The 21,985-nt window shown below is 38.8% G+C and overlaps 2 protein-coding genes across 3 annotated transcripts; one reads left to right on the forward strand and one right to left on the reverse strand.

Annotated features, from left to right (window-relative positions):
• The first annotated feature begins 11,345 nt into the window (after window positions 1-11,345).
• On the forward strand, window positions 11,346-16,399 carry LOC121758958 (glycosyltransferase-like KOBITO 1). The gene is made up of 11 exons (XM_042154421.1): window positions 11,346-11,758; window positions 12,477-12,626; window positions 13,362-13,414; window positions 13,676-13,784; window positions 13,867-14,001; window positions 14,163-14,207; window positions 14,426-14,613; window positions 14,765-14,906; window positions 15,358-15,404; window positions 15,543-15,630; window positions 15,718-16,399. The coding sequence occupies exons 1-11, from the start codon at window positions 11,438-11,440 to the stop codon at window positions 15,994-15,996; spliced, it is 1,557 nt and encodes a 518-aa protein (XP_042010355.1). The 5' UTR covers window positions 11,346-11,437; the 3' UTR covers window positions 15,997-16,399.
• Window positions 16,400-16,548: 149 nt separating this feature from the next.
• Window positions 16,549-20,705, reverse strand: LOC121758959. Of its 2 annotated transcripts, XM_042154424.1 has the most exons (4): window positions 20,085-20,705; window positions 19,911-19,987; window positions 17,125-18,393; window positions 16,549-16,834 (listed from the first exon to the last, which is right to left on the reverse strand). In XM_042154424.1, exons 1-3 carry the CDS (start codon window positions 20,129-20,131, stop codon window positions 17,480-17,482), a joined length of 1,038 nt encoding a protein of 345 aa, XP_042010358.1. In that variant the 5' UTR covers window positions 20,132-20,705; the 3' UTR covers window positions 16,549-16,834; window positions 17,125-17,479. The 2 variants fall into 2 exon arrangements, with proteins under 2 accessions (XP_042010358.1, XP_042010356.1); XM_042154422.1 differs by having other exon boundaries at window positions 19,911-20,705.
• Between the last annotated feature and the right edge of the window lie 1,280 nt (window positions 20,706-21,985).

Here is a 21,985-nt window from a genome sequence, read left to right on the forward strand (position 1 = left end):
TTATTCAAATTATTCGCTCAAACCCTAATTTCGAAGATTTACAGCACCGGAAATTCACTTTTCGGTCTAAGGTGGGTTTTGGGGCATTACACTAGAAGTATAAGGCAAAAAGAGGATTCTAATGAAGAGGTTTAAGGGGATATATATTGGGGAAAAATCAAGCAGCATGAAATAAGGAAAAAAAGGTGGCTAAGTTTGGTAAATCTTGGCGAGAAAGTAGATCAAATTCGTGCGCCGCATTTTCGTAGCGGGCCGTTGCACCTTGGCCAGCGGTCGCTGCACAATGATCTGTAGCCTCTGCCTCTTGATAGCGGTCGCTGTGAATAATCCAGTAGCTTCGGAAACTCTTCGAGCGGTCGCTGCACACTCCCCAACGGTAGCTGGGGCTGTTCTTCGTTTCAGCACAACTTTCTCCGGAGCGGACCGCTACTGGTTTGGCGGTCGCTGAGCCCCAGCGGTCGTTGTGCGTGTTGCAGCAGACCCCTGGGCATCTTAAATGCTCCAAATTTCCAACTTCGACTTTTTGTTGTCTTTTTAGGCTCAAACATGCACAAATCTCATAAAACACGTCAAAATACCAAAATAGAGAAAATATGCAAAATATGGACATGAATTGTGATTTTGACATTAAAAACGGACCGAATAAAGGCCTTAAAACAATGCAAAATCCGAGCGTATCAACTCTCCAAACTTACATTTTTTTGTCCTCGAACAAAATAATAAAGACACAAAATAGACGAACGAAATGCACAAGGACTAGACGTCAAAATTGCCTCAAAGTATGGAACACCTTGAATTCATGTACTCACATGTGACAAACTTCCAAAGATGGGAAATGATTCTCTCTCTCACTCTCAAAGTGTATAAAGGTAAAGTGTATAAGCACTCAAATCATGCATCATGCAAAGTTTACCATAGGCTGCTCACAGTCTAATCCCTCTTCTACTTGATGTGATTAAGAATCAAAAGTCCGAAAGGTCTTTATTTTTTGTTGTAATGTAGGCTCTTTGGTAGGTGAGGAATATTTGGCTAAAAAGTGACTAAAAAAAATTCCAAGTAGAGTTAAAATGACTCAACTTTTCTAAACACCAAAGACACTTTTAACACTTATTTTTCTCCTTCAACTCACTTTCCAACCTTTAGATTTTTCTCTTTTCTTTTCACAACCTTTCACAACTTTTATTTTTCTTTCTTCTCTCTTTTTTTATAAGCATCCTTTCTAAGATCAAGCACACATTTTGATTTTTTTTTTCTATTTCACAACTTGCACTTTTCTATATTAAGCACACTACTTTTTATACTTTCCTCCTTATCTCTCAAATTCATTTACAAAAGATATCAAAAACTAAACTAACCCAAGGAATTGTCCCCATTTATTTAGCTTCCAAAGAATAGGCTTAAAGGCTCAGAATTAGCTCCAAAGGGAAATTTTTGAGAGGGTCGAAAATTTTAGGTATAAAAATAGCTAAGAAAAGATGACCTATCATCCTCCTAAATCAACTTAAACACTATGTAAACTTAGGCAGACTAGGAGCAAGTTCTAGAAACATATACATGAATGCAGATAAATCACACAAGAAAGAATTTAGGCTCAAATCGCACAAGGTATAAGCATGATTCAAGGCGAACAAACAATTCACTAATTATGCATCTTTTCACCAAACCATCAAATCAAGACGTCAAGCCATACTTAAACATGGATGAAATTAAATATCATTGACAACTCGGTCTAATGTGTCCCTAAGCATGCGTGTTTCTAAGTTCTTCATGCTAAGTTCATGACATGGATTCACCTTCGGGATTTTAAAACAAAAACAAAAACTAAAAACCTAAAACAAAACCTAAACTCACGGTCCACCACTTCATCCCCCAAACTTATTTACAACAAAGTGTAAAATAAGTTTGTAGAGTCAGTAGGGACGTGAGTAAACCACTAAAAAGAAAACGTACCTTGAAATATTTCACGTAGTGGCTGGACTGGACGAAATTCAAAAAAATTCAAAAAAATTGCGCTGGAAACTGCATTTGGGCAGCGGTAGCTGGGCGTCCACAAGCGGTCGCTGCGACGAGTCAGAGCCTTTCCAGCGGGTGGCTAGCGGGCCGCTGCGGACGCTGCAGCGGTCACTGGCGATAGTCTAGAAACCTGCGAAAATTTACATCAACACAAAAACGAAAATTAAACCAAAAGGTACTTAAAAACTTAACCAAAAATTGTCAAAACACAAAAATAAAATTGTCTTAAAACAAAAACAAATAATACAATTGCTCATTTAAAGTCATAAGCTTGACTTCATCATTCTTGGGGATGAGGAAAACGGGCATTGAGGTCTTCAAAGGCGCCAATGAGATACGTGAGTTCGCCCCTCATGGATTGGCGCTCCTCTCTAGCCTCGACGGCCATCCTTTGGAGCTTGGCAATTTTTTGACGTTGTTGCACATCCGCGAGCCTTTGAGCTTCCCAAAAATCTTGCTCCGCCGCCCGCCAATCGCCTTGCGCCTCCCAACCTTGTTGATTGAAAGCGTTGACTTGTTGTTGTTCCACCCAACGGTTGTCCCAAGTGTTGGACATGTTTTGCATGTAGGATAACATCTCTCCTAGTTGGGCGGAAGTACCGGCTTGGAACTCTTAGGTGGGATCCGGCCTTTCTCGTCGGTGGTTCCTCCTATTGCGGCGGCACCCCACTTCCTTGAGCATGCAAATGCTCTCCGCCCTCATGGTATTGATCAATGGCGTCGAAGGCGGAGTCCTCCTCCGGGTCGAAGATGGGGGTGCGCAACGACATGTTCCTCTTCTTAAACTCCCCTTGAATGGGGTTAGCCTCAAGGCTCTCCGGTGGGCGGCAGTGTCGAGCTTCCAATTGGCCTTGTTGTCCCACGTATCGACCTTGGTCAAATATGGAATTGCAACGGGAAAGTGATCCCGCTCCACTTGGAGAAAGAAAGCTTGGCCATTTGAGTCGGTCCTCAAAAGCCCCACCGCAAAAACTACTTCATAGGTGATGAACATCTCACCCATGTCCAGAGTGAAGTCCGTGGTCGGGATGCCAAGGTGTTCGGCAATCGCCGTGATTAAGCCCCCACAACAAATAGTGCTCCCTTCCTTCTTCGAGATGCGGTAGACATAGATGGTGAAGAGGATCCCAAAGTTGATCCCCTTCTTGTTGAGGAGACTCCACATCACGTCTAATTCAGTTTGGGAGACACTTCCACCGTCGGTTCGAGCAAACATCAATAAGGTCATGGCTCGGTGGAGGTACCTTAGGACGGGGTTGCGGATGGAGGAAGACTTGGCATAAGCCGGGATGAAGTCCCCCCCTCGATAGTCATGGCACCCCACACATTGGAGTAGTCATACTCCACTTCCTCGCCAGGGTTGAGGTTGTAGCATTGAAACACCTCGCAAAGAGCCTCCATGGAGAAGGAATGGTTGCGGTTGCCGAGGCGAAAATCTATCGACTCGGGGATACGGGAACGACAATTTTTGTGCACCTTGAGGGTGCTAAGAAACTCGAGGGTGAGTCTCCTATAGGATGGCCACCTCTCTTGGAACATGTGGCTCAAGCCATTCCCGTCCCCGATGTTGCACAACGCCCAAAAATCATCAATAATCCCCAATGTGGCGAGGGGAAGCTCGTGAGGGTATCGAGAAGGCATCGTGTCTCTAGCCGAAACCTTCTTCCACATAGCCTTGTGGTCATCCAACGGAAGGCTAATTCCATAGCTCTTCGTATTTTCGGGCTTTCCTCTTGTAGTCATCTTCCTACAAAGAAAACCAAGCTCTTAGAAAAGCACCAAACAGATAGACAAACAATGGTTTCCCCCAAACTTGCACTCAACCTAACATATCTCAAGAATAAATAAAGAAGTGCAAGTTTGTATCAAATATGTGTTCTAGTGTGTATCATGGGAACATGTAAATCAATACCAACACAAAAGAACAACAACAATCCATCCCCCAACGTGAATTAATCCCTCATGCAAGGATGTATCGACATAAACATCACAAAACAACAATCTCTATAATCTACACATGTATTGCAATTCACGGAAGTAATAATAGCCTCACAATGCTATGAACATGATTGCAATTTATAAACAATGAAGAACAACAGGGAATTCACCAACAAAAAGCAATAATTCACCACCCTACTAAAAAATCTAGCCATGAAAAACAAGTATAAACATCATCACACTCATCCCCCATACTAAAACATGCTTTTCAACCGAACAATTCAACAATAAAGAGCAAAATTCATGAAAGAATTTACACAAAACTCAGAAATTAAAGATAGGATCCATACCTTGAGTTGGAGAGAATTGAACGATGAAAGCTTGAAATAACGATTGCAATGGAGGAATTAGAGTGTGGATGGGTGAAATTGGTGTTGTTTTGGAGTGGGGGTCGTGTGCAAGGGAGAATTGGAGAAGAAGGTGGAGAAAAGAATGAGAAAACTCACCTTTTAAAAGTAATTTCGCGTTACTGACCTTCGCGCAGCGACCGCTGCAGGCATTCTGAAAACGACGAGCTCCTCCAGGCTGCTATGGCCCGTACAGCGACCGCTGCAGCCCGCCCTAAGGCCCGGCCCTGTTCTTGCACACGTGTAAACGAGTAGCGACCGCTGTGGATTGTGCAGCGACCGCTTCTAGTTTTTTTTAAAATGTGCAAAATGTACGAAAATTGCAGAAAAAATGAAAATAAAGAAAAGGAAAGAAAAGAGCAAATTGGGTTGTCTCCAAACAAGCCCCTTTGTTTTAAGTCGTTGGCTCGACTTGAAGTGACCCAACTAGGTGGGGGAATCGACGACCCTTGTGCTGAAAACAGCGAATTAGACCAATTTAGTGCCCAACTTTTTCCGCCATTTGTATTTTCCTCTCGCGATCTTGATCACATAGATTTCAGGGTCGACTTGTGGTTGAGCTTTCTTCTTCTTTCTCTTCGGTTTTTCCTGCAAATGAACCTTAGGAAAATTAGGCTTGCCCTTTTTAGGAGCTTGAGGTAAAGCATTAACAATAAAAATAGAAGGGTTAGAAAGATCTTCCCCTTTTTGTGGTCCCTTAGGCTTTGTTGTATCGGTCATCATCACCACCCTGCATTCGTACTCCATCTTTGCTCGTTGCGCCTCTTCATACTTAAGCATCGCGCTCTCTATTTTGTAGGTGGACTTGCTAACATTGTCACTAATCGTGATCTCCCCCTACCTACATCAATAAGAGCTTTGCTTGTGGCTAGAAAATCTCTTCCTAGGATTAGAGGTATATTCTTATCTACTTTCATATCAAGAACAATGAAATCGGCAGGGAAAATAAAATCATCTACTTTTACCAACACATCCTCGATCATACCCACCGCATTGATTGCAGAGTTATCGGCCAACCTTATGATCACATCCGAAGTTTTGAGTGGTCCGATGTTGAGCTTTTCATAGTACTTCAATGGCATGATGTTTATGCTCGCGCCAAGATCGCAAAGAGCTTTGTCCACCTTTCCTTGCCCAATTGAGCATCTAATGATGAATTGACCGGGATGCCTTTGCTTCACAACCTTCTCCCTTTGAATGATTTCGCTGCAGTGATGAGGCAACTTAATGTCGGCTTTCGTAGGTTTCTTCTTCTTTAGCACGGCCTCCCTTAGTAGCTTTGCATACTTAGGTATTTCCTGCAACGATTCAACAAGAGGAATATTAGTATGGACCTTACAAAACATGTTCAAAAAGTGCTTGAACTGCTCTTCAAGCTTAAACTTCCTCTTTGGATGGAAAGGGAGTATGATCCCATTGTGCTGCACGAGTCCATCCTTCGCGGGTGTTTCTGCCGGCTCGGTAGCGGCCCGCTGGGCGTCGGGCAGATCCCAGAATTTGGCGCGGAGTTGCTCACTTCGCCCGTTTTCTGCTTTGCAACCTACTTTTTGTTGATATCGGCCACTCGTGCTACTGCCTTTGCTTTGTCCTCCTCTATCTTTTGTTGGACTTGGTCCATTTAATTTTTGATGTTGGTGACGACGGTGGCAATGGTGCTGATTCCGGCCTCGAGGTTGTTCAACCTTGGTTCAACGACCCCAATCTTGGTGTCATTGGTCTTTCTATCTTGCACTAGCACCTCTAAGATATTCATGATCCCTTGATCGTACTTCTCCTCATTCTTCACGGGCTCAACTACCCCACCTTTGCTCACATTAAATCATGTAGGGGGTTGCAAGAAATTGTTGTTAGAATAAGAAAGGTTGGGATGAGAACGGTTCTCATTATAATTATTAAAATTACTGCCCCCCTGGCCAGGGCGATAACTGTTGTTGTTATAAGGCCTATTGGGACCGCCTCCTTGTTGCACATAGTTGACATCCTCAGTGGGAGCAGGAGAAATGTCGGGTTTGGTGATCGCAATGATAGAGGTCGGTGGAACCGGATCATCTCTTCTTAACGTGTCCATTTGATCAACCCACACTCTAAGCTCGGCCAACTCTTTAGCAAGAGGATTCTCTTCGGCTTCGTTGATGGCGGCTATCCTTTGCGAACTATGTCTCTCCTTCAACCACCCTCTGCTGTTGGTGGCAAACTCCTCAATCACCGTCATGGCTTCCGGTCAACTCTTCCACAGAAATCCTTCGTTGGCCCTTGATGGTCCATGGTGAAACCGTGGTTGGGGCATTTACGGAGGAGGCCTTTGAAATGAGAAACAGCCTCGTAGAGAGGCTCATCGGGGCCTTGAATGAACTGTAATATTTCGCTCTTCAATTTCATAATGGTGCCCGACGGATAGTACTTATCGAGGAATGCTGCCTCTATATCCTTCTACGTGGAGACTTGCTCTGTAGGTATACACTCAAACCACTCTTTAGCAGAATCTGTTAATGAAAAGGGAAAGAGTCTTACCCTAATGGCGTCGTCGTCGACACCATTCAATTTCAGCGTGTTTGCAATCTCTACGAACTTCGAGAGGTGGCGATTTGCATCTTCTATAGCCCTACCTGCAAAAGGATGCTGCTCAACCCTTTGTATAAGGGGTAATCGCAGCTCAAAATTATTAGCATCTACACGAGGGCCTTCGGGAAATGTGATCATGTTCTCGTTATTAAACATATGCATAATAGAAACTATCTCCATATTTTTCTTTTCTTGGGCCTCTCGGACAACCTTCTCGTCCATCAACTTCTTTACTTGGGCTTGTAGCATTTCCAACTCAACTCTAGTCTCGTCCTCCATTGTGTTTCGATCACTTCTTATTCTCCCACATGTCCTTTCAAGTTCGAGATCGAGCCACTCTAAGATATCCTTCGCAGAACGCGTTCGCATACACTACCTGAAAAAGACAAAACAAAAATTAAACTAAAAATTTTAAAATAGAAAGCAATTAAAATCCAAAGTAGCAAATTCGTCCGTTTGAAGATATCAATCACGAAGTGAATGTATTCCCCGACAACGGCGCCAAAAACTTGATACACTTTTTATTAGCACTAAATAAACCTGCAAGTATACAGAGTATATATAGTATAGCTAAAGGTCAGTACCAGATATCGAACACGGGGAATAAAGTCACAGACTAGCTACCTTCTACTAAGCTTTGTTCACTATTTGGAAAACCGAGAATTTTGAAATTATTGAAAACCAAAAATAGTTTAAAAACAATAAAATAACTAATTACAAATAATTAAAGAGGTAAAAGTATGAGAGATAAGAGAATTTCAAGGATGTGCGTTTACCGTTATGGTTATACAAATTTCAACTACAATACCCTAGCACAGTTTATACTTCGATAGAACGAGTCACATAAGTTTTGCCCATGCGATACAAGCGTAGATTACTAACACTAGGGTTGTCAATCTTAGATCCGTAACTCCTAAAAGCTCCTAAGACCCTTGAAAAGTCCTCACTCTAAATTAACAGTGTTGTTTCAAAGGATGCTAACTGTAGTGTCTACTAAGTGGATCTAACTCGCCAACCTCCTCTCACGATTATGTAGCAAGTTATATTTAATCATCACCAAATGTGTCACTCAAACGTGAAGTACTATGGAACAACTTAGGGAAGAAACGAAGTAAAAATAAAACGGATATTAAATAGAAAGCGGAATTGTATAACCAAAGTCGTTACTAACACATCCCTAGAATCCTATGAATTTAGTTACACATAATTGAATAAGCTAAAAACATAGATTGTAGGAAAGACAAAATGAACATAAGAACTAAAGATAATAAAACCCAAAGGTTGAATCCTTGTAGCTCTTTGATGATCTCTTGCTTCCTTCTTCAACCCCTTGCACAATGAAGAACTCTCAAATTTATGCTATAGAATTATAAGGCAAAAAGAGGATTCTAATGAAGAGGTTTGAGGGGATATATATAGGGAAAAAATTGAGCAGCGTGAAATAAGGGAAAAAGTGGTTAAGTTTGGTAAATCTTGGGGAGAAAGTAGGTCAAATTCGTGCGTCACTTTTTCACAGCGGGCCGTTGCACCTTGGCCAGCAGTCGCTGCACAATGATCCGTAGCCTCTGCCTCTTGGATAGCGGTCACTACACTGTGTTGCAGCGGTCGCTGTGAATAATCCCGTAGCTTCGGAAACTCTTCAAGCGGTCGTTGCACACTCCCCAGCGGTCGCTGAGCGTGTTCTTCGTTTCAGCACAACTTTATCCGGAGCGGACCGCTACTGGTTTGGCGGTCGCTGTGCGTGTTGCAGCGGACCGCTGGGCATCTTAAATGCTTCAGATTTCCAACTTCGACCTTTTGCTGTCTTTTTAGGCTCAAACATGCACAAATCTCACAAAACACGTCAAAATACCAAAATAGAGAAAATATGCAAAATATGGAGACGAATTGTGATTTTGACATTAAAAACGGGCCAAATGAAGGCCTTAAAACTGTGCAAAATCCGAGCGTATCAGTAGATACTACATTAAGCACTTCAACATTCCCATCCACAAGTAAATGCATATTAATATCACCGCTTTCGTGTGTATTATCTGACTTTCCGATGGTGTTTTATCATATTTATTTGAGGAAGTGTTTTGAAATTCTGAAGAGGTCTGGACCAAAGAATGATTTTCCATAATTTGGTGCACATTTTCCAGATCATTTCTTGTAAGATTAGATAGGCCCTCATTCTTCGCTTTTTTCCTTTGTTGATAAGTAATTATATCCTCGCCTTCTTCAGTGACTGAATAATGAAATAGAACATGATGTACATTATCTTGGGTATATCTACTTCAGGTCTTTGAATTTATGGATCCCCTACTATACTATAGCCCTATATAAGTTAATCCTTGGAGAGATGTTAATGCATGAAAATTGTATTTGAATGTATAAATCTCACACATTAATGTATATAAGTGACCGGATAATGTAATAGAACATGATGTACATTATCTTGGGTATATCGTACATTACTTCCGGTCTTTGAATTTATGGATCCCCTACTATACTATAGCCCCATGAATAAGTTAATCCTTGGAGAGATGTTAATGTATGAAAATGGTATTTGAATGTATGAATCTCATACATTACACATTAATGTATATAAGTGACCGGATAATGTAATAGAACATGATGTACATTATCTTGGGTATATCGTACATTACTTCCGGTCTTTGAATTTATGGATCCCCTACTATACTATAGCCCCATGAATAAGTTAATCCTTGGAGAGATGTTAATGTATGAAAATGGTATTTGAATGTATGAATCTCATAATGTATATAAGTGACCGGATAATGTAATAGAACATGATGTACATTATCTTGGGTATATCGTACATTACTTCCGGTCTTTGAATTTATGGATCCCCTACTATACTATAGCCCCATGAATAAGTTAATCCTTGGAGAGATATTAATGTATGAAAATGGTATTTGAATGTATGAATCTCATACATTAATGTATATATGTGACTAAATAATGTAATCGAACATGATGTACAGATATAGCTACATCATGTAGCAGTAAAACATATTTTGAAATCATGTACAATTGTGATATACCATTCTTACCCATTTTGAATATTTTATTAATTTATTTAATTCCATGTGGATTCCAGATCAACCATCAGATCGTACCTAATCAATGGATGAAATTAGTTTTCTAATCTAACAGTTTTCAGCACATTAATATGAATACATCGCTATATATGTATTATCAGTATTTCACAATTAAACAAATATCACCATATCCAAACTTTATTTATTTTTCTTTAAAATACTTGTATCTGAGTGATCAAACGCGAATCGATCGCACAAGTTTGCACATTCGAATATTCACACAATATTAGTGGTCAAGGGAGAAGTATGGATGTTGATGGTGCAATGAATGAACAACATTATCGTATTAATGCCGTATCGTGGCAATTGTCACTATATCTCTCAAATAGTTAATATAGTAAAGTATCAATAACATATCTCAGATAGTTATTACTTGAGTATTGATGTTGTAACAATTTAATAGATGCATAATCAAGAATTCAAGTTGAGTATAATCTATCGAATATTGAACATTCGATTTGACTTGACTTGGGTATTTGGGGTGGTGATGTTGAGTAAAATCTATCGAATATTGAACATTCGATTTGACTTGACTTGGGTATTTGGGGTGGTGATGGATTTGTAGAATGATTATATGTGAGATATGAGTAATATGAATAAGATCAAGATTCATAACCATAATTTAAGTTGAACAATAAACACAATGGATTGGGTCTTGCTTATAGAATTTCATCTTTAGATGAGTTATCTACCCTACCAAACATTTCTTAGTAATACATTGGTTTCATGTCATAGTTCATTTATAGCTCGCAATTGTGACCAATTTTAGTCTATTATTATTTCCCACTCACCGAGAATTGGTTTAGAGAAAATGAATACTCATATATCATGATCATCCACTCCGAACATAGATTGACACTATATCATTTAATTTTACAAAATTAAATGTTCCGTCACATTTATAATCATTGAGTAGTCAAGATTCCAACAATAATAATTTTGTATAAGGGCATTTTTTTATAAAGCTATCTATTTACTTCAACAAAAATAACCATCACTTATGCAAAATGTTGTATTACAAATTGTACTCGTATTATTTTCTTTATTACATACTCCAATTACAATTATACATCCATAAATATATAGTACACCCACTCTTTATTTTCAAATTGAGAAGTACTAGTACTTGTTAGTTATGAATTTCATCAATTGTATTGATGAGACAATCAATGTAGGTACCTCAGGACAACACTTTCCCCATTTCATGAGTACGAATTTCGAAATTCCAACCAAACCTAATTAATGTCTGTGTATAATCTAATTTGCCAAATATTTATATAGGCTAATGGTGCTTAATATTTTTACACAGCATAATTAATAAAATTTGGTGTATGTTTTACTTTTAAATGAAAACAAACCGTCACCCATCAGAGTTGAGAGTCTTGGATCCAATCCTGGCCCAGTCTTCTCACTATGGCGGGTCCCCGGCAACAACCACCGTCCTCCTCCGCCGCCGCTAAGCTCCTCCTCCTCCTCACCCTCCTCCCCCTCTCCCTCGCCCTCTTCGCCTTCCTCCTCCAATGGCGCGGCTGCGGCATCGATGATCCCATTTCCCGATGGTCTCCCGACGAATCTCGCAAGTTTCCCGGCATGGATTCCTCCCCTCTCGCCACCGTCGGCCACTCTTCCTCCAATTCTCCCGATTGCACCTCACTCTTCGGCCACTCCTCCACCGCCTCGTTTCCCTACTTTAAGGACTGGAAGTTCAATTTTCAGGCCGATCTTAAGCCCAAGGTTTTTGTTTTTTCGATTTCCGGATTCTGATTAGGGTTGATCTGCTTGTGGGTTTTTTTTATTTTGCTTTGTTTATAATGGGTTTTTTTTTATTTTGCTTTGTTTATAATGGGTTTTTTTGGCTTCTTTACTTGAGATGACGTTGATTTGGAGTTTTGGGGCTAGTTTTTGAGTTTATTATATCTCTCAGAATGTTGGAACTAACTGTAAGAAAAAGAGCTACTTGTTGATTCGGTTATGTTTGGCATTGACTGTATATGCTTTTGAAACATTTCTTTCATGGAATCTTGGATCACTTGTTATAACACATATCTGCAATTATGCCACAATATACAATTTTTACATGATTTAACAGTTTAATTTGTTTCAAGGTTTAATTTGATTTTGCTTAGCTGAAGAGATAATGCATGAGTTTGGACTTGGGAAGTGATTGCTTGATAATCTCGATAGCAATAGTCTCATTTTTCTTGTAGATTGACTTCGGTTTTAATGGTGGTACTGTGCTTGTTGGGTTTTACGTCAACAGAGTTATAAGATTGTTCGTAGGGGACCTGCATTAATGTTATGTGGTTGGATTTATTGGAAATGATCTCAAAACGGAATTTTGTTTGGATGTAGTTAACACAGATTCTTGACAATCTATAATTGTTTAAAGTTGTAAATGTTTTCATCAGATCTTACAATGTTTAACTAATCTGTTCATAATTTCTATATGCAGATATGTGTTACAACTAGTACATCTGCTGGATTGGAGCAGCTACTGCCGTGGATGTTCTATCATAAAGTTATTGGGGTTTCAACTTTTTTCTTTTTTGTTGAAGGGAAGGCTGCATCTCCTCAAGTGTCCAAAGTTCTTGAATCGATTGCGGTGAGTTTGTGTTTGAGTCTCTGGCTTCTTTGGGCCCTGCAGTCCTTCTTCTGCTCGATATACTACACCAAAAATCATTCCTTTTCTTTTACCCACTTATTAAACTAGAAAATTTTGAAATGGTCTTGGTCACTGTAACATTTTTATTTGAGGAGAAGACATGATTGAATGAATGCTGATTTTATTACTTGATAGTACTTTTTCTCAAAATATCTTGTGCAGGAAGCACTTAAAATAAAAGGTAGATGAAAACCAAATATTAATCCATAATTGTACTTAAACCAGCTTAAAAATGTTTGACGAGCTCTGACGCCACCTCTGTTAGATCTCTCAGAATCTTGGATGATAATCAAAAGCGCTGGTATTTCCTGTGTACATTTTATTGCATTCAGTTTATTAAACACACAGTTTATCTTTGGGAAAACAATATGTTGCGTTCCCCAACCATAGCAAAGTTAAACAATTTTCATCCGGAACTGTTCTCTCATCTTGTTTGTTTTTCAATTATTAGACTCATGTTTTAAATTTGAGCGCATTGATATAACCACTACATTAAGGAGTAAGGACTATATAAAACATCTGCGAATTGGTCCTGTTATACTGACTCTCTGCGGCTCTGCCTGATATTGCACCATCTATCTCACTGCATAAACTTATTTACTGGATTACGTTTGCTTTCAACTTTCTGTCTTGCAAGTAGCAATCATTGAGTTGGGTCTTTTTCTGCTATTGCAGGGTGTGAAAGTGATATACAGAACCAAAGAGCTGGAAGATCAACAAGCTAAGAGGTTCGTCACTTCAGCTTTGTTTGTTTGTTTCTCACATCTATTTTATGTATTCCTTGTCTGATTTGTGTTTGCGTATTTCTTATCTGGGTTCTTTGTTTGTACTGTGCGTGCAAATAGATACAACTAAGATATAGGAAACTAATGATTTTGCAAGACATTATTTAGCAGCTAACTTTCTGCTTTCTCTCAGAACTTCTTCTCATGTCTTATATTTGGCTTTTATATATAATTATGATCCTTATCCTTTTCTTGCTGCTCCAGCCGGATCTGGAATGAAACTTGGTTGTCAAGTTTCTTTTACAAGCCTTGCAACTATGAGCTTTTTGTGAAGCAATCACTGAACATGGAAATGGCAATAGTTATGGCGAGGGTATTGATCATGACCAAATTCAGACAAGTTACATAATTTTCCCATTGAAGATTTAGTAGCTTTTTGCGTATTGTGCTTCCAGGATGCAGGCATGGACTGGATACTTCACCTCGATACTGACGAATTGATACATCCAGCTGGTGCTCGGGAATATTCTTTGAGACAACTGTTGCTAGATGTTCCTAAGAATGTTGACATGGTTGTCTTTCCCAACTATGTAAGCAGTTTGTGTTCTGTGCATGAAACACTTAAACATGTCTCATGTGTTCTATGTTGCGCTAATATTCTAGTAGCTGAGTAAATTAAACTATTAAATAAGACAGGAGAAGATTGATAACTTTGCTCGTCCTTGCATTTACTATAATATATCCTTTTCAGGAGAGCAGTATTGAACGGGATGATGTCAAGGTACCTTTCACTGAGGTAATCATGTAAATGTGATCATTGTTACCTATGAAATTTAAGTTTTTTTTTGTTTTTTTTTTCTTTTGCGGGACAAGAAATGGATCCTAAATTCATCATTCTGTTGTACTTCAGAATCAGAATAATGTTTTCTTCGTTTTGAAAATTTTAACAGTTTAAGGGTGAGTATTTCCTCGATTTGTTGGAAGTGGTTGTCATACTTTTTATCTGTTATTCAGGTTTCAATGTTCAAGAAAAACTACGACCACCTTACAAAAGACACGTACTTTGGCATGTATAAGGAATCAACCCGCGGGAACCCAAATTACTTTTTGACCTATGGAAATGGGAAATCTGCAGCTAGGATACAAGATCATCTTCGGCCTAATGGTGCGCACAGATGGCACAACTACATGAAAACTCCCAAGTATAATTTCCTGCTTTATAAAGCAAACCTCTTAGTCATGCGTTCCTGATTTAAAAATGATATATGTTCTTCCTTACCTATTTTATCATACTTGTGACATGAAGAACCACGCAGCTATTCACAGCATATGATTGTTCTCTATGGTTGACAGTGAGATCAAATTGGAAGAAGCCGCTGTCCTACATTATACATATTCGAAGTTCTCCGACTTGACTTCCAGACGGGATCGGTGTGGTTGTAAGCCTACAAAGGATGACGTAAAGCGATGTTTTATGCTGGAATTTGATAGAACAGTGAGTTTCCTTACACTCGCTTGCATCTGTATCTGTTTGAGACTAAGTCCAAGGATACAACATTAGGATAAACTTTTCTGCTACTATATATGGTAACTTGAGCAGAATATATCTTTGCAACACCCTGAGAACCACCAATTATTAAGAAAATATTAATAAGCGTTTACAAAAGACGTTTTATGTAATATCTAACATGAAATTTCTCTGAAAAGATGTTCTTGCTTGGAAGAGCACACCTTACAACCATAGCAGGAGAAGTGATTTCATATAGAATCGCGTAAAATTCTAGATATTATTGTTTAAACAGAAGTTTCTTTCAAGAATATAGGCCTGCCAAATAATTTTGATTGTTGAGTCCCTAGATTTCAGTCAGAAGCTATAATCTGAAAAACATTTTCCTACATTTTGCTGTCCAATTTTATTTTGACAGAATGCTGTTAATTCCTTGCAGGCTTTTATAATTGCTTCAACAGCAACTGAGGAGGAGATGTTAAACTGGTAATGAATTTTCTTAAGCATGTCTATGCTTTTCCTATTATATTACTTGAAGCAAACTGATTGGTTGGATATAGCTTTTGTAGTTTTGTATAACAATAAGTTTTGATAGAATGCCAACTGCTTGTATTTCTGCAACAGGTATCGTGAGCACGTTGTGTGGACTGATGGGGCTCTAAATTTGAAATTGTTGAGAAAAGGAATCTTAACACGCATCTATGCTCCCATGGTAATCTTTCAACATGGTGCAGAGATCTCCTCAACAATGACTATTTAATTAGCATTCTAACTTGGTTTATGTTTGCTCATACTTCAGACGATCATCCAAGGGTTGAGAGAATCTGGCATCTTTGGATCCATCATTGCTTCCGCTCAAGGATCGTTATCAAAGGACAATTTCTTAGCTTCCATTGAGAGCAGTAATTCCTCTAGGGCTTCCTCATCCATAAAGCTCGACTCAAGAAAGATAGGCAGGGATAGTGTCTCTAAGTCAGCAGCTAGAAAAGCCCTAGACATAGACATCTCTTCGGATGAATCAGCTGTCCCGCCATTGTCTCCCCCATTAATTGATGAAGACGCCCAGAATGAAGGGTGACTTCTCCTGCACGATTGCTGCTTTTTTCTTTCTGTAAGATGAGGCCGTAGACTGTCCTTCATTGGTTTGAGGCGTACAAGTAGGGAAAGATTTGAGCAAGCATTTCAGTTGCAGAGGTTGTGCTCAGATCTCTGGCTATTCCCGATCATTACCCAAGCGGAGGTGTATATTGTATTGTAGGCACAGGGGAGAGATGAGGCGAGGAGGAGAAGGGCTCTCACTAATTTCATGCTTCAGACTTCGACCGATGTGTAGAAACGAAGTGCATTCATCACCAGATTTTCTTCTCTTTTTTTTTGTTGTTGTATAGTGTAGTGCAATAGCATTTTGCATGAATCAGCCTATTTTTGGAGCTCCCTTTTGATCTGCTTAATTCTATACCAGCTTCTTTTATGTGCGGTAAGTACTTGTTATTGCTCACTTTTACAAAAACAAAATTCACAGCTATGGTTTCACACCATATCTTGTTAAATATTTGAACAATCTAATAAGATCATAATAACAACAAAGGGTTAAATTACAACTAAGTAAAACAGCAGTATTTCTTCTCTCTTCTTTAAGATGTTTCTACAGTTTTCAAGTCAGTGCAAACTTAATCAACAAACAAAATTGTATTTCTCTCTTCTATAAGATGTTTCTTAATACATTTTTTCTCAGTATGCAAACTAGGACCTGTTTCTTTAGAACCCTAGAACAAACTTTGCTTAAGATGTGTTTTGTCTTTGACCCAATCATACGTTAGTCTACCATAAGCATCAAAATCTTCGGAAGTCCGCATTTACGAATCACAAAAGAATCAGAGTGCAGCTAGAGGTACCATAACTCACCAGCTAATTCCCTGTTATAGAAAGTCAGAAACAATAAGGTCATAATTCTACAACCCACAACATTTAATTGAAACTATCACATGGCTGATATCTACTCTTACAAAACGCTACATCTTTGTTGAGCGCAAACAAATGCACATATACTCTCAGACAAAATAAGTTCACATGCAACAACAACCCATCACTTTCAGGAGAAGGGTTGGAGATGGAGGGAATACCTCGGCAACTCTACAGTGTACGTATTAGCATGGCTACCAAAATAATCTCGGAAGAAAAAATAGAAGAATAAGTTCAATCTTACCTTCTCTGCCGGATTGACTCTTAATAAAAGGTCCATCGTTAGGTTGTGTATAGAAAATGCAAAATCCTTAAGAACCAGTTGCATCCTCCAAAACCTCAAAAAACAACCAATAACCATTCACCAAAAGTATTTTCCTAGTAAAATAGATGGTAAAAGATCTGCACTATTTGCAAAAAGTAGTGGACTGTTGAAAGTGTAACTTCCCCGGCGCAATTAAACTTTTGAAGAACTTAACAACATAATATTAACCAAGTTCCTGAAAATCTTCAGATCTGCTGACCATATCCATATGGGTCACCAAGATATCTGGAGCTCTTATATTTTGACGTGTGCTGTACAGAACTAGGCCTCACTATCACCCTGCCTGACCCCTAGAGGACCATCTACCCTGCCTGAAATTTGGATCCCAATGCTTGGCCTCACTATCATCGTATCTTGCATCCCGCACAGCACAAGACACATTCCTGTTGTCCCTCCAACCTCTCTCTTTTGAGCATATAGAATTGTTAGTTTCAAATAATGGCACTCTTGTAGAATTGTTATTCCCCGGACCCCAACTCCAAGAATTGTTTTCTCTATGTCCCTGTCCCCATCCGTCTTCTCTAACAGCCATGGTTTTCTCATTACAATTCCAAGACTTGCCACGTCCACAATCAGCAAAGGAAGATGACTGAGTTTTTTCAAGACCCTGGGGCCATTCCCAAGATTCACTTCTAATCCCCCAAGTATTATCCTTCGAAGAACCAACAAGTTTCCGGCAACTTTGCTCCCATGGATCGTCATTTCTCAGATTTAATGTATCATCCCACCTATCCCAACCATTCGCTTGTTTTAAATTATCAGTACCGTGCACCTGATCTCTTTCCCAAGGGTTATCACTAGTGTATTGCTTTTTACCATGCTGTGTTTGAGCGCACTCAACCTCTTCGTTAATGGTATCCAGCTGCCCTATCTTCTCTGTTTCATCTGGATAAAAAATTTGTAGATCTAGATCTTCCATCAGCTCACGATCTATATATGGGTTCCAATCAATCTCATCGATGTACATGTTTGGGTCTGGCAAAGGGTTATCACATAGATGGCCATTGATCTTGGCCCAGAATCGGTGTTTTGCATTCTCCAATGCTTCTTTACCAGCAGATCCATCCCAATTCAGCACACTATGATAACTGTATATATACTTTTTGGATGCCAACACCTTATTCCAAGGAACTTTACAAGAATGGCAATAGTCTATTTCCCATGACGGCACCCTACTGTGAGCAACTCCTTTGAAATGTATAAACACGACATCAGAATATTTACAAAAAAATGTTTATGGGACAGTCACGAGATTAAGATGCTAGTATTATCAATATATGTTTCTATTATAGAAATGACATTTCCAACTACAGACAAGACTTAGCAGATGAAACATTAATTGTTCAGACATTGTTACTTGACAAGAAATAGTTGAAAGTGACCTAATGAAAAATATGCAAAGGTAAAATGGTCTAGCACTAGCAGCAGTCTGGTGCTCAGATATGCACATGTGATGAAATTTAAAGATAGTGTGTCTTTTGTGTAAGCACCAAGCAGTAGCAAATCTAGGCTGTGAAGTGCAGGTGATTTTGCTGAATTCAAATAAATGCAAAGACCTTAAGGGTGTGTTTGCTTATTATATTTCTAAATAAGAGGATTAATACAATGAGATATAAATTTATCACTTAAAGTGAGGACCACATTTTCAATATCTTGTTTGTTTTGAATGATGGTATATTAAGGGAAAAGGTGTGCCCGAAATTTTATATGGCCTGCCTGAATTTATTATTATATCAAAGCAAACAAGGTATAAGGTGGTATATGGAGTTTATCCCCTCTTTACACCTCAAAGAAAATGCACCCTAAGTCTCCGATGTTTAGGTTATCTTGGCTTATGAACAATGTCAATAGACTCAATACCGTAATAACTTTTGAGTATTTATGTTGTAAACATACACACCCAAATCAGCCATTTGACTTTTGGTAGTATCATGTTCAGCAACATGAAGCTACATTTTTAAGAACTAATGATTGATTGGACAGACATAATCTCAATGCATGAATATGTGATCTCTGATTCTTCACATACGACCACTTTGGAGAGTAAACTACAAAAGATATCTGCTTTTCGAAAAGGCATGCATGAATGCAACTCTCCTGTTACCCAGACCATGAGGCATTGGTAATGCACATCACACTCTTGTAACAACACCTTAAATTACTGTCACAATCATCTTCGTTCATTCTCGCTTCAAGACAACACAAAGAGCCATTCACTAACAAATAAGCGAAACTCCAGCAGCAAACAAATTTGCAATTCTCAGATTAAACTAAACATCAAATAAACACCTGACACTCATTTCTCAGCTAAACCCTTTAATTCAAGTAATAAGCTTCACAATGGAAGGAACACTAATTACTGAATTAGGAAACACACACAGCTTAGCCTTATCAAAACCCCCCAACCAAAACTGGATATCTATTTCAACTTCAATTCTTGCTAGCATTCCCACAGAAAATTAAAAGGGTTCTAAAGCAGCAGGAAACAAGAACGGACTGTAATTACTGGAAAATAGAATAATTCGGATAAAGAAACAATTAGCAATCTGATTATTTGCCTAAATCCACATTTATGTACCTAATTAATAAACACCCGGACACACAATTGCAATTTCTTTCTGTTCCCAATTGATGAATCAGGAATGAAAAATATAATCGGATGAAAAACGATGATTTAGAAGAAACAGAAGCAGATGAATACGAACCAGAAGAATAGGGTCTTGGAGGAGATGGGGGCGGATCTTCATAGTCGTATTGCCTAGGCTTCCTTCTGGGTATATATCTGCGATTCCATTTTCCCATTGATGAAAGTTGAAGAGAGGGGAACGATTCCATTTAAATATGATCTTCCACTACTGTACAAGTTCAAGCCACTTAACCTTTTTATTTTTATATGATTGTATCTCCATGCAAAATCCATTATCATCTTCGTTCTTCCCTATCCCTTTTCTAACATTTTTTTCTCTATTATCTGCAAATTGTAATTTTGTTGAGCACTTTATAAATTCAAATTCCCCTCGTCTGAGCAATTTCAATGAGTTTACATTGAGCAAGAACTGCTATATCAGGGTTGTGATTGCAAATCGAATATAGAATGAAAGGATTTTAAAACTAGTTAACTATTAAATTTTCTGGGCATTCTTTTAAATCCCTCTTATTGCATATAATGAAATATTTACCACATCGATTTCAGTTTCACAAAATTTCAAGAAGTATTATGTAGAAACTCATTTGGTGAGGAAAAAATAATTGTAGAATCCATTGACGACGTGCAAAGTACTTATTCAACAAGATTTGTAAAAAAAAATGCCATTCATTTGGGGAGTATTGATCCTATGGTGAATAAATTGATTGACTAAGTTGAATAAATATGGCGATGAGAGAATTGAGAGAGATAGAAGATCTAGTGCAAATATTCCATCAATGGCGGCGATAGGAACGAGAATTAGAGGATGGAAGCAATTATTTGATACTTTCATAAGGAATAGATTCACAAGAAACTTATGCAGACTTTGACCAAGAAACTAATAAAAATTGTTTAGGCTTTTCATGTGTTTGATTCATTTCATAAGGAATGGAGAGGGACCGACCCAGTTTTAAAAGTAAACTGACATTTTTACCCCTCAAATATTCGATGTTTTGGGCGTATATGTTCGCTGTGTATTGGATTTACAATCATCCACTATTGTGGTAATTGAACTCAGAGTTGTCAAAATATCAAAACACTATGTTCTCAATCATGAATTAGGTCTCCAAATAACAGGTTATACTAGGAATGTGGTAATAAAAAAGTTGCAGCAGATAAATGTGGAATTGAAGTCCCCAAAATATCACATATTTGAGGCTACAGAAAATAAGAAAATGTTGGAGGAAAAAGGTTGCAACCTACAACAATTATTACTTATGAATACCCAATTTCAAATAATGACAACTGCCTCCGCGGATTTCCTAATAGGCTAATAGCAACTCCCTCCCCTGCATCTGCTTCTTCTTCCGCCCTCATCGTCGTTGCCGCCGCCGCATTCTCCCCCTCTGCACCACCGTCTCCTCCCCCTCCTCCACCTCCATCGGCGGCGCCGTCTCCTCTATCGTCCACCGCCGCCTCCCCCTCCTGAACCACTTCGATCTTTCATAGTATTTGATATCGAACCATCCGACAGAGAAGTAGTTCATTAGATCTGGGCAAAGAGGACTAGAGGAAAAAGAATGAAGGGTATACGTGGAACTAAACATATTTTCTGGGTACATGAGAATAGAATCGGTGGGTTATGCCCAGAAAAGTTAACTTAGAGTACACATGTATTGATACCCGGGCCAGTGCCTTTTCAAGGGCCAATAAGAGAGGCTTTTTTAAGTATCAAACACTCGAGTTTGACCGAAATAGACCCATTTTCTAGGCTATTCTGTAGTATCAAACGGGTAAGTGAATAAAATATATGATGTGAGGAGAGAGAAAATATTGAGGGATATAAATTAAAAAAAATTAATGATGACGCTCCCACATCAGCATAGTCGCCTACTACAATATGTTCAAGTAGTGTCGCTTAGCAGATCACCTCTCATATAAACTTAGCAGATCACCTCTCATATAAAATTTATTTTATGCTTCTTTTGGTGAATATTTTGGCTTTGTGATAGGCGTATATGCGTCACGCAATTGGATTACCATCATCAACAATGGATCGTCATCTACCTCTGTGATGACTAAACCTCAAATTATTAATTAGCGGACAAACGTCTTACTAATTGAATTATACTATAAAGATCTATTCGACTCCCT

Source organism: Salvia splendens, chromosome 12, assembly GCF_004379255.2.
Source record: "Salvia splendens isolate huo1 chromosome 12, SspV2, whole genome shotgun sequence".
Lineage (NCBI taxonomy): Eukaryota > Viridiplantae > Streptophyta > Magnoliopsida > Lamiales > Lamiaceae > Salvia > Salvia splendens.